Source organism: Manihot esculenta, chromosome 17 (genome assembly GCF_001659605.2).
Source record: "Manihot esculenta cultivar AM560-2 chromosome 17, M.esculenta_v8, whole genome shotgun sequence".
NCBI lineage: Eukaryota > Viridiplantae > Streptophyta > Magnoliopsida > Malpighiales > Euphorbiaceae > Manihot > Manihot esculenta.
The window spans coordinates 9,429,109-9,444,732 of record NC_035177.2 but is presented as its reverse complement, the minus strand read 5'-3'; the positions used below and the strand labels follow the sequence as shown (position 1 = coordinate 9,444,732).

General features: G+C 34.0%; 1 protein-coding gene across 5 annotated transcripts; it reads left to right on the top strand.

Moving 5' to 3' along the window:
• The first annotated feature begins 9,630 nt into the window (after positions 1-9,630).
• On the top strand, positions 9,631-15,267 carry LOC110604603 (homeobox-leucine zipper protein HDG5). 5 transcript variants are annotated; one of them, XM_021742845.2, is made up of 13 exons: positions 9,631-9,823; positions 10,081-10,135; positions 10,218-10,381; positions 10,474-10,643; positions 10,894-11,011; positions 11,416-11,598; positions 11,759-12,232; positions 12,438-12,536; positions 12,678-12,890; positions 12,988-13,156; positions 13,710-13,978; positions 14,069-14,164; positions 14,292-15,267. In XM_021742845.2, exons 3-13 carry the CDS (start codon positions 10,235-10,237, stop codon positions 14,736-14,738), a joined length of 2,385 nt encoding a protein of 794 aa, XP_021598537.1. In that variant the 5' UTR covers positions 9,631-9,823; positions 10,081-10,135; positions 10,218-10,234; the 3' UTR covers positions 14,739-15,267. The 5 variants fall into 5 exon arrangements, with proteins under 5 accessions (XP_021598537.1, XP_021598535.1, XP_021598536.1 ...); XM_021742843.2 differs by having other exon boundaries at positions 9,636-9,823; positions 13,710-13,984; XM_021742844.2 differs by having other exon boundaries at positions 9,636-9,823; positions 10,070-10,135; positions 13,710-13,984.
• The last annotated feature ends 357 nt before the right edge of the window (positions 15,268-15,624 follow it).

Below are 15,624 nucleotides of genomic sequence, written 5' to 3'. Positions count from 1 at the left end.
AACCTATATACTTGATAAAATTGTAACATGATCTCAACATAAGCATAAAAATATCATCATAGATCAAACTTGACATGTAAAACTTTAAAGTATAGATATGCATTGGGAGCTCTCATCAAATGCTCCGATACAAACATCAATTACATGCAACCAAGTTTGATAAAACATAATGTATGGACTAAAAACTTTTAGAAGACTTTGAGAGCTCTCCAATATCCGAGATAGCACCCTAAATAATTAATGAAGGAGAAGAGCCATTGACCGAGTTGATGACTATAGTAGAATACCTTCTACCAGCATTGTGGACAACTCTAGAGATTATGCAAGAAGAGTTTACTCTCTACGAGCTAAGCTTTTAATTAAGCATAAGAGGGTCAGAAAGAATATTTCCATTCCATAATGGCTTTAGAGAAGTCTCGAGCTATAACATAGCTTCACAATAATTGTCTTTGTCCATTGCAGCGTCAAAATTAATTTTAAGGGAGTCCATAGGCGAAGGCAACCAATTTGGATTCCTTGAAGCCATAGATATGAGATGAAGTAAGGGATCCTTTGAAGCTAGGAAATCATCAATAAGAGAATGCACCCCAGCAAAGTACATTATGAAGAGATTGGAATTGATGGTGAAAGATAGTTCGGATCCTTTGAGTCATTAATATAAATTATAAAATAACTTAATAAATTATTTTAACTAAGTATAAAAATATTGATAATATTAAATTATGTTACATCCATATATAAAATAAAGTCCTGAAGAGCTGGATTAAGCCTAAAGGATGAGTCCCCAAAAAAATGTTTAATTAAAAGGTGAGCAGCATTATTTTCTTCTCTTCAAATTTAAGAAAAGGAAATGTTAGAGAAGACTTTGAGAGCTCTCCAATATCCGAGATAGCACCCTAAATAATTAACGAAGGAGAAGAGCTCCCTCGAATTGTTTAGAAAGGCCCATCCTGCAAATTCATTTGCAAACTGTTCTCAAGATAAGCCGTCCAGTTTCGGATCCACATAATTCTTGAACCACTCCTTTGCCTTCTTGCACTTTAGAGTGAACCCCGCCATCTGAATGGCTCTGCTGTCACTGGCCCCTAGCTCATCAGCTATCATTTTCACTGCTTCAATGTACTCGAACGGGTCATCCCCCTCTTTATACTTAGGAGCATCCAACTTAAAGTTAATCTGTCATCTTAACCTTGCTCCCTGCTGATAGGTTAGGTTTGGATGGTTGAGCTTCAGGAATTACTGGTTCTGATGGTGGGGGAGGAGGTGGTGTAGCACTCCTTGGGTTAGGGTTTGCTGGATTCTGATAAAAGGGTGGAGGTGAAAACATGGGATAAGGTGGATATGGCGGGTAGTAGGGAGGATAGGGCATGTGTGAGGGGTATGGGTGGTAGCTAGAGTGATCCAATGTGCCTCCCGTCGAATACCCGAGTCCCTGTGGGTAAGGTTGGTACTGAGGTGGATAGGCAGATCCTGAGGCCTGGGTGCCTCCTTCAGATTCTCCCATACCCTCTCCTTCAAAACTCACACCCAAACTTCCATCTCTCCTCTGATCGTCCCCCACTGTTTCCCTGACATTTGTAGACATTCTTCCCGGATCTGTTCTTCTTCTGTTTACATCAAAAGACCTTCTAGGGTCTCTTGACGTTTCACCCCTGTTAGTCCTACTTGACCATGCTCTTGACGGAGCGATAGGGGGAGGGCATTCATACCCTCATTTTCAGGTGGAACTCCAGTCAACCATGCAGATCGACGTGAGCCTCACATCCTGTCTTCTGAAAAAAAAACATTCATCACATAGACATTAGCATCATATGGTTCATGTGGATATACATAAACCCTCATCATACATAACATAACAAAAATGCAAATGCATACAATCATGGCATTACACATCATATATTCATTCATCAAGACAAGACTCTACATCCTATCCTAGTGGACATGATTTTTCCTAAGGTGCTTGCCCTCTATAACATCTATGAGCCCAAAACTCTAGGTCCGACCATATGAACCTAGGGCTTTGATACCACTCTGTAACAACTTGAGAACCGGACTGCTATCAACGCTAGGGTTCAGATCGACTTAAGGTCGCCGGAACCCGTAGCAAGCCTACTATACATTCTGATACACCTGATAAAATCCCATACATGATCACACGATAACATAAACATAACCATTCCATGAACCAAAGCTCGACCTGTGCATGTATCAAAACTGAAAACATAAAACCTATACTAGAGCCCTCATCAAATGTTCCAGTATGGTAAATATCACGTGCCTCAAGCTTAGTTCAAACATAACTCATAACTAAAACTTTTACATAAGGATCATGTAAGCAGAGATTACAAGGACAAACACTAGGGCAAAGCATAATTCTACAACCATAAAATAATACATGTCCACATCTATACTATTACAAAAGACTATACCAGCAACTCAGCCGACTTCCCCTGAGCTAGCTCTGATCCTGCAAACCTGGGATTAAGGGAAAGGGATAAGCTACAAGAGCCTAGTGAGCAAAACATAAAAACAGTTCAACAATTATATGATTGAATGAAATGCGTCACAACACAAACAATTCACATCAAGATGGATTTGTCACTAGTAACCCTCTACAAATTTCAATAGTGCCCGGCCCACGACGGGTGCTCCTCGAGACTTCCTCTTAAACATATCATAACATATCCATAATGCCAGGGGCATAGAATGGGTCTCGACCTGGACTTTCTCTTACATATTGCCAAGGGCATAGAATGGGTCTCGACCTGGACTTCCGTATACATTATAACATATCATACTCTAGGGCTAGTGTGTCATTCAACATCCATCTACAACAACAGTAAATTATGCAATGCATCATATTCGTGAATTCTAATACAAACAACCTAATACATATACATGGCATTCGTGATGCATGAGCATGCTTAAAAGGTTGATTACTTTAAAATAATAGATTAGTTCAGTTCTACTCATATCTGGCTGATGCTCGTTTAAGACTGACGCAATTATCTCACTACAAACCTCTACAGTCTCCCAAGTTGGATCCTACACAGATAGACTCAGATGAGAGACCAAACATAACTTTTACAAAACTCTAAGCACTCCCCAAGAATCCCTAACAGCATACCAGAACATACATAGAAAACAAGCAGGGAAAAACTGGGAAGGAGACTTTCGGCGGCCGAAGGTCCCTCACAGATTCGAAAGTTTGAACTTTCAGGAGTATGTTAGGTGGCCAAAAGGCTGCCTCCACAAGCAGGTTTGGCGACCGAACCTGGGTTCTCTAGCAGGGCAAAACCTGATTCTGCCCTAACATTCAGCTTCCCAAAGTACCTCAAAACACACATGCAAAGGGTTTAACAGCAACCACATCTATTTAACATACCTAGGAGACCTCAAAAATTGGCTCTAACCCAATATGCAACAAAAGCAACGCACAAAAGAAAGCATACATCAACACAAATAGACTCAAACCTTAAAACCTTAGGATAAACACATTCATGCATCAACCATTCCTTAAACCCCTTTAAAAACTTGCTGGAAATTCTCAGAAAACCGAAGGAAAGCAAAGATTGAACTTACCTCTTGAAGGACATGGGAAACACATCAATCAAAGCTTGTAGAAGAGGGAAAAATGACTCTCATAAGGTCTCCACGGTTTAAAACCCCCAGATTCGAACTCCAACTTCAAAACCAATGTTAAACTTATGAATCCTCCAAGAGATTGAGGCAAAAAAAGCAAGAATAGGACATGAGCTTACCTCTGCCCGAAGATGGAGAAAAATTCTCTTGATTTTCGGACTGGAGGCCTTTTATAGGTGGCTAAGGAAACCACGTTCGGTGCCGAACCTTGTGATTCCTCAAACACCCTTTTTTTCTCTCTTTCTTTTAATAAGATTTTCAAAAAATTCAAAAACAAACATTTATGAAAACCTTATTTTACCCTTCTAAAGATTTCAGCATCGGAAAGTGGAAATTCCGATGCCGGAGTTTAGCCGGGTGTTACATTTCTTGCTAGGAGAGTACACTAAAGTATCGTTAATAAAAAAATAATAAAACTAACCTGGAAGGGTTTGAACACCCTATTTATGAGATCCATAAAGGCTGCAAGTGGATTGGTTAACCCGAAAGGCATAACAAGAAACTCATAATGCCCATAACAATTTCTAAACATTGTCTTAGGTGTATCTGACTCCTTGATCTTCAACTAATGATGTGTTCCATTGCACCACACTCAAAACATCCCTTATCAAACATTCTACACGCCCCATCATGGTACTTGCCATTTGTAGCATAATGAGGAAAGTGTCTCTTTTTTTGCTCAAATCTAAAATTATAACCTTGTCCTTGTCTCTGCCTGTGTGTGCCAAAGGAACTATATGTTGACTGTGCTATGGAACCCTAACTAGCTTGGGGTTGAGTAGAGTGTTGCTTTATGCTTGCTCCGTGCTTATGTATGAACTTCTGCCAGTGCCACTATAATCAGATTTAGACTGTGATGAACTGCCCCCTCTCTTAGCTTGTCTCCCTCTAAACCCTTGTGAAGCACTTTGCCCATGCTTTCGACTTATCTTCTCTTCTTACTTGACTTTCTCAATATTCAAAGCTGCTTCAACCATCTCTCTGAAATTATGACCTCTAAACCAGGTCATAGATGACCTAATGCTAACATGTAAGCCTTAATTGAATCTATCACACTTTGCTTCTTTAGAAGGTAGGATGTTTGAAACAAAGCAGTAAAGGTCTTCGAACTTGTCGATATATTCCCTCACTGAAATACTTTCCTGAAACAACTTGAAAAAGGAATCTTACTTTCAGTTCCTATAGCTCTCTAATAAATACTCTTGGAAATTCGTGCACAAACTGATCCCAAGTAACACCAATTTCATACCTACGATGTATCCCATCAAACCAGCTATTAGCTCTGCCTTGAAGCAATCCATGTACATTACCCATCTTGTCAACATTAGTTAACTTCATAAATTCGAACACTTTAATCACTCTCTTCAACCATTTATCTGCAACACCAACATATGAAGAGCTTTTAAAATCATATGCTCCCAAATGTCTAGCACGATCTACTACCTCCCATAGATCCCTATGCTTGGTGGTGAAAGCTGCTGAGACTACTTGCACTACAAAAACACCAAGATCCGTATTTAACTAAAAAGGAACTGCTGGTGTTGCAGGTGGAACAAGAGGTGAAACAGCCCAGCCCAAACTTATCCAAATAACTTTTGGATCCATTTTATACTTGGCCCAAAATGGTTAATCTAAGTTATTTAGTAGTTTTGTGCTAGCTATTATATACAATTTTAATTTTCCGTAGTTTGCCAATATGGGATGTCCCTTGGGTATTGTGGTTCGTTAGTACCTCGGGCGGCTCCACCTCATCTCACATGGGTAGCCCTTTCCTCGCAGTCCTACTAGCTCTGTACAAATTTTCTGACCTAGGGTGGCTCTGATCCCAATTGAAACAGCCCAACCCAAACTAACCCAAATAACTTTTGGACCCACTTTCCACTAACCCAAGTTATTTACTAGTTTTGTGCTAGCTATTATATACAATTTTAATTTCTGCACTCTGTTGATGTGGGATGTCTCACAAGCAGACAGCTGAATGTTACAAGAGGTGCAGCTACAGGTGCAATAGGAGGTTTTGGAGGAGGTGGTGGTGGTGCAGCTAGATGTGCCCTTGATATATTACCATGAGAAGCAGAATCTTTATTCTCATCCTTGCTCTCCAGTAAAACATGATCTATCACCCTTTCAGAAGATGGAGATGCAAATGCATGATCCCTATGAGGTCAGCCAATATTAGCTAGTCTAACTCTATGAATAACGTGACTTTAGTTGGCACCATAGGCTCTACCACCTACTTTTGGCGACATTGTCCTATAAATAAAGATGAGAAAGAGATATCAAGATATGATAAAAGACGTCGACACAAGAAAGGCCTACAGAATGTACAAACCTTTGCTCTGATACTATTAAATGTCACACCAAGTCTCTAACCTATAGAGAGGAATATGACAGGATAGACTGACAGAGTTTTTCCTAAAAATATATGGTAATTAGCATGATAATCTATTGAATTTTAGAAGATATATATAGATATATATCAAATTTTCATAAATATATTCCTATCCTTTATGTGAGGCATTTATTGCTCTAATAATATTCTAGCAGCCTAGAAAAGTATAGATGCATATGCATTTATCCCAATAATAATTAAAGTTTATAAAATGAATTTTAGTTGGCTCGACCTCCACTAAACTATGCAACTGATAAAGTGAATACAAGGACAAGCTCAAAAATAAAACGGTTAGACTGGATCTCTAACAAGAATATGAAATATTAAAATATGAGGGGTGAGTATGACTATTCAATGAGCGGATAAACAAATAACAAAAGGGGAATAGATAAAATTTTGGTACTTAGTAATACTATATAATATACTAAAATAAGTCAGCTGAATAAATATAATCATTTTAAATAATACTATCAAGCTGAAATACAATATGCTAAAATCATTTATTCAATAATATAAAAATTCATAAAGGGTTCGATATACTCATAACATGCCTCTTGTAGATAATGATGGCATCTCAAGTGTAATAAATAAAAATATTGGTAACCTGAGAGCAATATTGGCATCTTAGACTCTATAATGACAATATTAGTTCAAAAGCAAATAAAATTATATGTCATACACAAGTGCAGAGCTATCCAAAAAGGCGACCACCCAATATATGCTCAAAAGGCGATATGTATATTAAGCGCTGTTCCAAAGACAGTATAAATATAAGCTGAATTGAGAATGAATCATCTGTTATCAAGGTGCTATCTAAGTGATGCATATATAGAGTATAGTTTTCATTTATTTGAAAAGCATAAATTTACTATTATCTATTTTCATCTTTCTACAATAAAATATCACATATAGATATACATTTAAATAAAGACACCAATATTATAAATTTGTCCACTCACTTGTACTAAAAACAGAACAAAGTCTAGATAGCTGGAGCACTCCTACGATCTAGAGCTAGAGTAAGATTTTCTCCTAGAATTATAGAAAATATAAAACATTAAAAAAAGAAATTTAAATCTTAGAATGTAAATGTAGAATGTGAAATGCATGATTAATTTCTGAATATTCTAATAAAATTTCTACAGCATTCTGACATAAACTAGATTTTTCCTCAAATTTTCACAAGCTCAAATAACTCATCAACACTCAATATTCATCACAAATAATTCAAAATGCCCATTTAGGACCTTCAACTATATATTTATAAAACAATTCCACCATTCTCTATTTATCTCTACTCTTCCATTCTAATATATATTTTGTTTCCTTCAATACACCCATTTAACTTTTCTTTCGATATTAAATTTCAAAATTTTCAATATTAATATATAACCCAATAATTATCATGGATTCAGAATTACTTAATATGTACTTTTAGTGCAAACAATATAATAATTATTTAAGAAAATAAACCTCAAATCCCTAATACATGGTGAAATCCTCCATTTAATATTTTCTTCCACTTATAATAATAATTAGGAATCTATTATAACAAACATAATTCATTGAACAAAACCTTCAAACAAAGAATAATCAACTTATAAATTAATATTTAACTCTCTATAATTTCGAATCATAAAAAATCACATGTAATCTACTAAGAAAATATATAAAATTTAAGAAATTTATAAAGAAAATAAGAGAAATTTATCTATTAAGCCTGATATTTAAGAGATAGGAAAATGGGTTTTAGGTTAGAATTTTTTATGAAAAATAAATTAAAATAAAAATTGATTTGGAGATTTAGTTTTGATCGAAGGATTAAAATAGGAGATAGGAAAAGAAATGAGGAATTATGATTTTTTTTTTTTTTTTTGATAACTAGCAAAGGAGAGGAAACTCTTATTCTTCCTGATCCACGGAAAAAAGAGGATTTAATTTTTTTTTAATAGGTGGCCCTACATTTTTTTGTCTTATTGATAAGAGTCTTACAATTTACATGGTGTTCGATGAGGTCATTCATAATACATTGTTATTTTAATTTTTTTTATTTTTAATTTTGTAAAATTGAATTTAATTATTGTTACTATTAATATTAATTTATTTAATTAAATTTGATTATATAATTATTTTGATTTTTATTTTTTATTATAAATATTTAACTTATAGGTGAATAGAAAGTTAGAAGAGAATTAATAACTTGAAAAAATGAATTAGGGAGAAATGGAAAAAATAAAAATAAAATTTTAAAATATATTAAAAAAAAGTAATTTATATGTATCTTCGCAAATTTTGATAAAATTTAATTTTTATCTAACAAAATAATCCTTAAAAAAGGTAGAAATTGCTGTAGTTGAGCATTCACTAAAAATGTATGGTTTTTAATAATCAAAATATCCTTTTAAGTGAAATATTTTTTTAATAAAAAATTATTTTTTTATTATTTTAGTAATAAAAAATTAAGAGATTATTATTTTAATTTTTAAAAATTGATGAATTTATAGCTTTTATCCATTACTATTTTTTCATTTATTATCGTTATAAGTAATTTTAATTTTTAAAATATAAAATTGATATTCTATAAGTATACTTATAAAAATCAATTTAGACACATTCTATATAATAAGTAAGTATAAAAAAAATTTAATTTTAGTTAAATATATAAAAAATTTTATACGTATAAAAATTAATTTAGACTAATTTCTAAACATAAAAATTAATTTAGACTAATTTCTAAACATAAAAATTAACTTTTAAATTTTAATTAAGTATAAAAGTTAATATTTAATTTTTAAATTTGTCATTTTTATACTTACATAATATAATTAATTTTTAAGAAAAATTAAAATTATTCACTATAATAACAAGTAAAAAAATAATAGACAAAATTCATAAATTCACCGATTTTCAAAAATTAAAATAGTAATTTTTAAATTTTTATTATTAAAAAAATAATAAAAATAAATTACTAACAGAAATTTAAACTTTTTATTAATGGAAGAATTATTTTATTAAATAAAAATTAAATTTAAAAATTAATTTATTACTGAAAATTTAATAAAAAATAATATTTAAATTTTGTCAAAGTAAATTACTAAAAAAATTATTTATTAAAATATATAATTTAAAAATAAATAAATAAATATTTAAACCTAACGCTAATCGCGCAAGTGCCAAATCCCTTTTGGCAAATAATTTTTGCTAAGACCTAAAATGTTAATTATGTTCTTTTTCAACTCTTAAAAGACAAAAAAAACCTCCAAAATCCTAAACATCTCCCAAACGGACATGCTGAATCAGGATAATTTTCTTTTTGTAAAGAAGGTAAGGTTTGACTTTTGTATTTTTGGTATCGGGAAACACATTGAAGGCAATTAAGAAACTGCCACGTGTACAAGAACAGTAACCCCGGTAATTGGCATTTGATCAGTTTCTCTCAAGACTTAAATTTCGAATTACCAATTTTAGCCCTTGTACGGTGAAATCCATAAATTACCAATTTATGACACATACAGGTCATCTTAGAGAGAGAGTGAGAGAGAGAGAAAAAAAAAAAAAAAGATGAAAGAAAGATTTAAGCAACCTTATAAAGAGAACTAGAGTGAGAGAGAGTGAGAGAGGTGGTTGAAGAGAAGAGAAGAGAAGAGAAGAGGAGGGAAGGGAAGGGAAGGGAAGAGTGGGCTTCTGGGAATCAGAAAGCAGACTAGCAGAGAGATATTCTTCTCCTCTTTCTCTTTCTCCAAGAACTTAATTCTGAAATTCCAAATAACAGCCCACGTAATATTGTTGGTAGTTTACTAATCTCTCTACCCTTCAAATTTATATGTGCTTTGATATGTAAATAGTTCTTTTTGGCAATTTGTTTCTCCTCTTCTTCTTGACAGTTTCACAGTTAAACCCTTCATTTTCTTTCAATTTTTCTCTTAGTCTTTGAAATTTCAATGATGTTCATCAGCTGTATATTTGGATTCCATTGAACCCATTTTATATTTTCTTTATTAATCTCTTATATATGTATTCTCTCTTCTTGTTGAGTGTAATGGCAGAGACGCAGCACGGTTAGGTTTTAGAGACGAGACAAACAGCATTCACCCTTAGCTGGTAAAAAATAAAATAAAATAAAAGGAAACCAGGGTATTTGGGTAAGCTTCTTTTACTAATTAGCTTATATATATATATATAGCGAAGAAGGAAACAAACATGTATGGAGATTGCCAAGTTTTGTCAAATATGGGAATGGGAGCGAATGTGGTCTCTTCAGAAAACCTTTTCTCCACTGGCATGGGAAACCCTAACTTCGAGTTCATACCAAACATGCCCTTCCATTCTTTCCCATCCATCATCCCTGTAAGTGTAGTCTAAACTACCTTTTCTTCTTGTGCTTTTTTAATTTCTTTTTTTACTGGAAGAAAATGACAGATATTCTGTGATTTGTTTAGAAAGAAGAAAGTGGGTTAATGATGCGGGAAAAGGAAGAGATGGAGAGTGGGTCTGGAAGTGGACAAGTTGAAGAGAAGTCAGGGAATGAGCAAGATATCAGCACCGAACAGCCACCAAAGAAGAAGCGTTACCATAGGCACACTGCTCGCCAGATCCAAGAAATGGAAACGTATGTCTATCTTCTCTTCTCTTCTTTCTTTTTTTTTTTTTTAAAAAATATATTTCTCATATTTATGAGTTTTCTTTATTAAATAATTTCTTTCTATATCTCTGCTTTGAGCAAATTCATCACTTGTTATCCTCGCTCTTTTAAACATATCCATATCACATACAAATATATTTTTCTTTTTATTTTTATTTTTTATTACAACAGATCACCATTTATATCATGTGATATAAAAAGAAAGCTTGTTTTGCAGCTTGTTTAAGGAATGTCCACACCCAGATGACAAACAAAGGATGAAACTCAGCCAAGAACTTGGTTTAAAACCACGCCAAGTTAAGTTTTGGTTCCAAAATCGCCGTACTCAAATGAAGGTGAACTACTCTCTCTCTCTCTCTCTCACGCTAACCCTAAAAAGTCCCAACTCTTAATGAAAGCCGTTCAGCTTACACACGGTAACTGTGAATCCCAAGAAACGCGTCCATTATAACGTTTTTACCATGCCATCATCATGAGCATCGTAGCAATGAATCGCATTTATAGTTTGGGTTCACTGGTCTCTTGCTTCTAGTCTTACATCTACATATGAAGTCTGTACCCATTAATAACCCAGTGGGGTAGGTAATCTAAACCCTTACCTGCCCATGTGCTTCAATATGGTTCACAAATTTCAAATTTAATGCTATGTGGGTCTTTCTTAAGGGTTATATTTGATAATAAACTCTCCATAAGCCTAGATTATTAGTCTTCTGTTTCCTTGGATCGTAATGTAATATAGGCACAGCAAGATAGATCGGAGAATATTATACTCAGGACAGATAACGAGTCCTTGAAGAATGATAATTACCGGTTACAAGCAGAATTACGCAATCTAATCTGCCCCAGCTGTGGAGGCCCAGCCATGATTGGTGGAATTTCCTTTGATGAGCTTCGAATGGAAAATGCACGCCTTAGAGATGAGGTAATTTCTGTTGTTCATTTCATGAGATATATTAAAATTTGATACTTATAAATTTAAGTATTAATTTTTTACTTTTATTAAAATTTACTATATGTTTATGCATATCATAGCAATATTAAACCCAATGAAATCCTCAAGTAGCAGTTAAAATCTTGCGCAGTTAGAACGTGTATGTTGCATTGCTTCACGCTACACTGGACGGCCATTTCAGTCAGTGCAGCCTGCTTCTACCCTTGTTCCACCTTCCTTGGACTTGGACATGAACATGTATTCAAGACAATTCTCAGACTCCTTGGGTTCTTGCACTGAGATGATGCCTATGGTTATGTTTCCGGGAACTTCTTCTTTTGCTGAGGAGGATCTTGTGTTGATGGAAGAAGAAAAAACTCTTGCAATGGAGCTTGCAATGTCATCCATAGATGAACTCGTGAAGATGTGCCAAGCAACCGAACCTCTTTGGATCAGAAACAGTGAGAATGGAAAGGAAGTTCTTAATTTTGAAGAGCACGCAAAGATGTTTCCTTGGCCTTTGAATCTTAAGCAGCATTCAAATGATTTAAGGAATGAAGCTACTCGCGATACTGCTGTGGTTATAATGAATAGCATCACCTTGGTTGATGCCTTCCTTGATGCAGTAAGTACCTTATACTCTGTTTGGATGTTGAGAAAATAAAGGAGGAAGGAAAATTTCATTGGAAAATAAGAATAGTTTTTATTTAATTGATGTTTGGTTGAGAAAATAAATACGAAGGGGAGAATATTTTATTGTTTTTTACTCAAATACGAAGCTAAATTAGGCTAATTTCTTCTTCTTCTACTTCTTCTGTATGCTTTGCCAGAATAAATGGATGGAGCTGTTTCCTTCCATTATTGCTAGAGCAAAAACTGTTCAAATAGTAATCTCAGGTGTTTCTGGTGCTAGTGGTTCTCTTCACTTGGTAAGCCTCTGACAGTCCTTTTAGCACTATCTTCAAAGTACTGAACTATATTGAAAACTTTGCTATCATTAAATCTATCAAAATTAATTTGCTTTTGCTTTTCTGTTAGTTTACGTGATTATTTACTTGCTCTTTGTTCAGATGTATGCAGAACTGCAAGTTCTTTCCCCATTAGTGCCAACTAGGGAGACATATTTTCTCCGCTACTGCCAACAAAATGTCGAAGAAGGAACTTGGGCAATTGTTGATTTTCCCATTGATGGTTTCCATGACAATATTGAACCTTGTTTTCCTTTGTACAGGAGAAGGCCTTCTGGCTGTGTTATTCAGGATATGCCCAATGGGTACTCAAGGGTAAGTAAAATAATCTTCCTTTTTACTCTCTACACTCCATTCTTGGTGGGGTTTAATCTTTGAGACCACAATGCTGATGAGATAGTTCTCCACAAAGGTTACTTGGGTAGAACATGCAGAGATTGAAGAGAAGCCTGTGCATCAGATATTTAGCCAATTTGTGTGTAGTGGGATGGCATTTGGTGCTCAACGCTGGTTAGGAGTATTACAACGACAATGCGAGAGGGTTGCCAGTCTCATGGCCAGAAATATCTCAGACCTAGGAGGTGCTTAAATTTTATACCATTTCTGTTTCCATTTATTTCACTTCTTTTATTATTATTATTATTATTTAAATTCATTAGACTCATAAAAATAAAATAGCGGTAATACAATATAACTTTTCTTTACTTTATCACCACAAAAATAAAGTCTCTAAATGAAAAGACTCAAAATAAAAATATCTCCACTTTTACATCTTAAAAATTATTATTGAATTTTACGGTAGTCTAGAAAGGAATAACGTGTCCCTTATATGCACAATAGACACTTCTCCTCTTGAACTAATTTTTGGAGTGAGATGAACCCGTCTCAAATTTAACCTACTATCAAAACCGCCCATCTCATGTCGGGGCCTCCCATAAATATATCATACACTGAAAAAAAAAAATTTGGACGTGAGGAGATGTATTATATTGAAGTTGCAGGATTAATACCATGGGAATCAAATTGATTCAGTCATTAATGATTATCTCATTGATCCAATAATAAATGTGGATTAATTTGATCCCAAAAGTGTTTCTGTTTTTTAAAATTATTTTGTTTTTGTTGCATTCACAGTGATACCTTCTCCAGAAGCAAGAAAGAATTTGATGAGATTGGCACAAAGAATGATAAGAACATTTTCTATGAATGTAAGCACTTGCGGTGGGCAGTCGTGGACAGCTTTATCTGATTCTAGCGATGATGCAGTTCGAATTACGACTAGGAAAATCACTGAGCCTGGCCAACCAAATGGTGTCATTCTCAGTGCAGTATCCACTACTTGGCTGCCCTTTGCTCATTACCAAGTCTTTGAGCTCTTGAGGGATGAACGCCGCAGATCTCAGGTTCAAGTAAATTACGATCAATTGGTATTTTATATACATTATTAAGTTCAGATTTCATATATCAAACTACAAATACATCATGTCTTTCAGCTGGATGTCCTTTCTAATGGGAATTCTTTACATGAAGTTGCTCACATAGCCAATGGTTCTCATCCAGGAAACTGCATTTCTCTTCTTCGCATCAATGTAAGCTTTCTTATGTTCAAGCTGCTACATCTCTATTCTTAATGCAATTTGCTTTATAATACTGAGGAATACTGGCTACTTAATTTAGCAAGTAATACATGTACGTGTCTGTACATTGATGCATTAGGTTGCAAGCAACTCTTCCCAACACGTAGAGTTGATGCTGCAAGAGAGTTGCACAGATCAATCTGGAAGCTTGATTGTGTACACCACTGTAAATGTGGATTCAATCCAGCTAGCTATGAGTGGAGAGGACCCATCTTGTATCCCTATTCTTCCATTAGGGTTTGTGATAATTCCAGTGGAATCCACTTGTAACACCAACACTCCCAGTGAAGGCAACTCTGCTCATTCTTCTCAACATGGAAATTGTACTACAAATCCAGGATGTCTACTCACAGTGGGACTCCAAATACTCGCAAGTACAATACCATCTGCTAAGCTCAACCTCTCCAGTGTCAACGCCATAAATAACCACTTGCGCAACACAGTGCACCAGATTACTTCAGCTCTTAGCACCTCTGCTGCCTCCTCCTGCCCTGAGCCTAATGCTGCACCTGAGGATAAAGCATAGGGAGATATTGGGTAATTGTTAATGATAGTTAAGTGGGTATTAATAGCAAATAAATTAGCAGTAGTAATAGTGGAAATGGTTATTATACACAAAAATGTGTACACAAATTCAGTATATGGTAATCGTTGGATCAATGGTTGAGTGAGATCTCTCATTCAACGGTCCATAATTTTCATAACTGAATTTGTTCACAAATTTTTGTGTTAAATAAAAAAGAAAGACTGGGTAGGTCTGCAGTATCTGGGGAAGCGAGAAAGAAGAGTAGCATTAATGGAGAAATGGAAGAAGGAAGAAGTGATAATATTAATATAAAGATATGATAATTAAGAAGATGTGACCCTTGCTTTGTGGTAAGGCCTTAAATTTCTACTTTATTAGAATTTATTTATGAAAAAAAAAAAAAAAAGAACAGTACAAAACGATGATGAGGCCTCACCAGTCAGCAAGGGTTGTTAGGGTATTTACTTTTGTTTGTCTCCTATTTTGACTTTCAATTTAATGCTACTCATTTATATGTTTTTCTTTTGTATTTATCCCATTTTCATCTTTATTATTTCTTTTTATAATGCACTATTTTTTTTTTCTCATTCATCTAAAAAAGAATTAATTATGTACGTCCAGTCTACTTGTGGAAATTATTTCCATATATATTAATTAAATTATAAATTATTTTTTATATAAAATATTTTTTAATAAATAAATTATTTTTATTATTAATTTAAATTTAAAATATAAAATATATTAATAATTTTATATATAAAAATCTTAATAAAAATAAAAAATCTAGAAAATAATCTTTTAAAAAAATGTAAAACGGATTCATAAATTTAATTTAATGATAAGTTTATTTGAATAAATTTGAGAAATAAAAAATATAAAATTACTC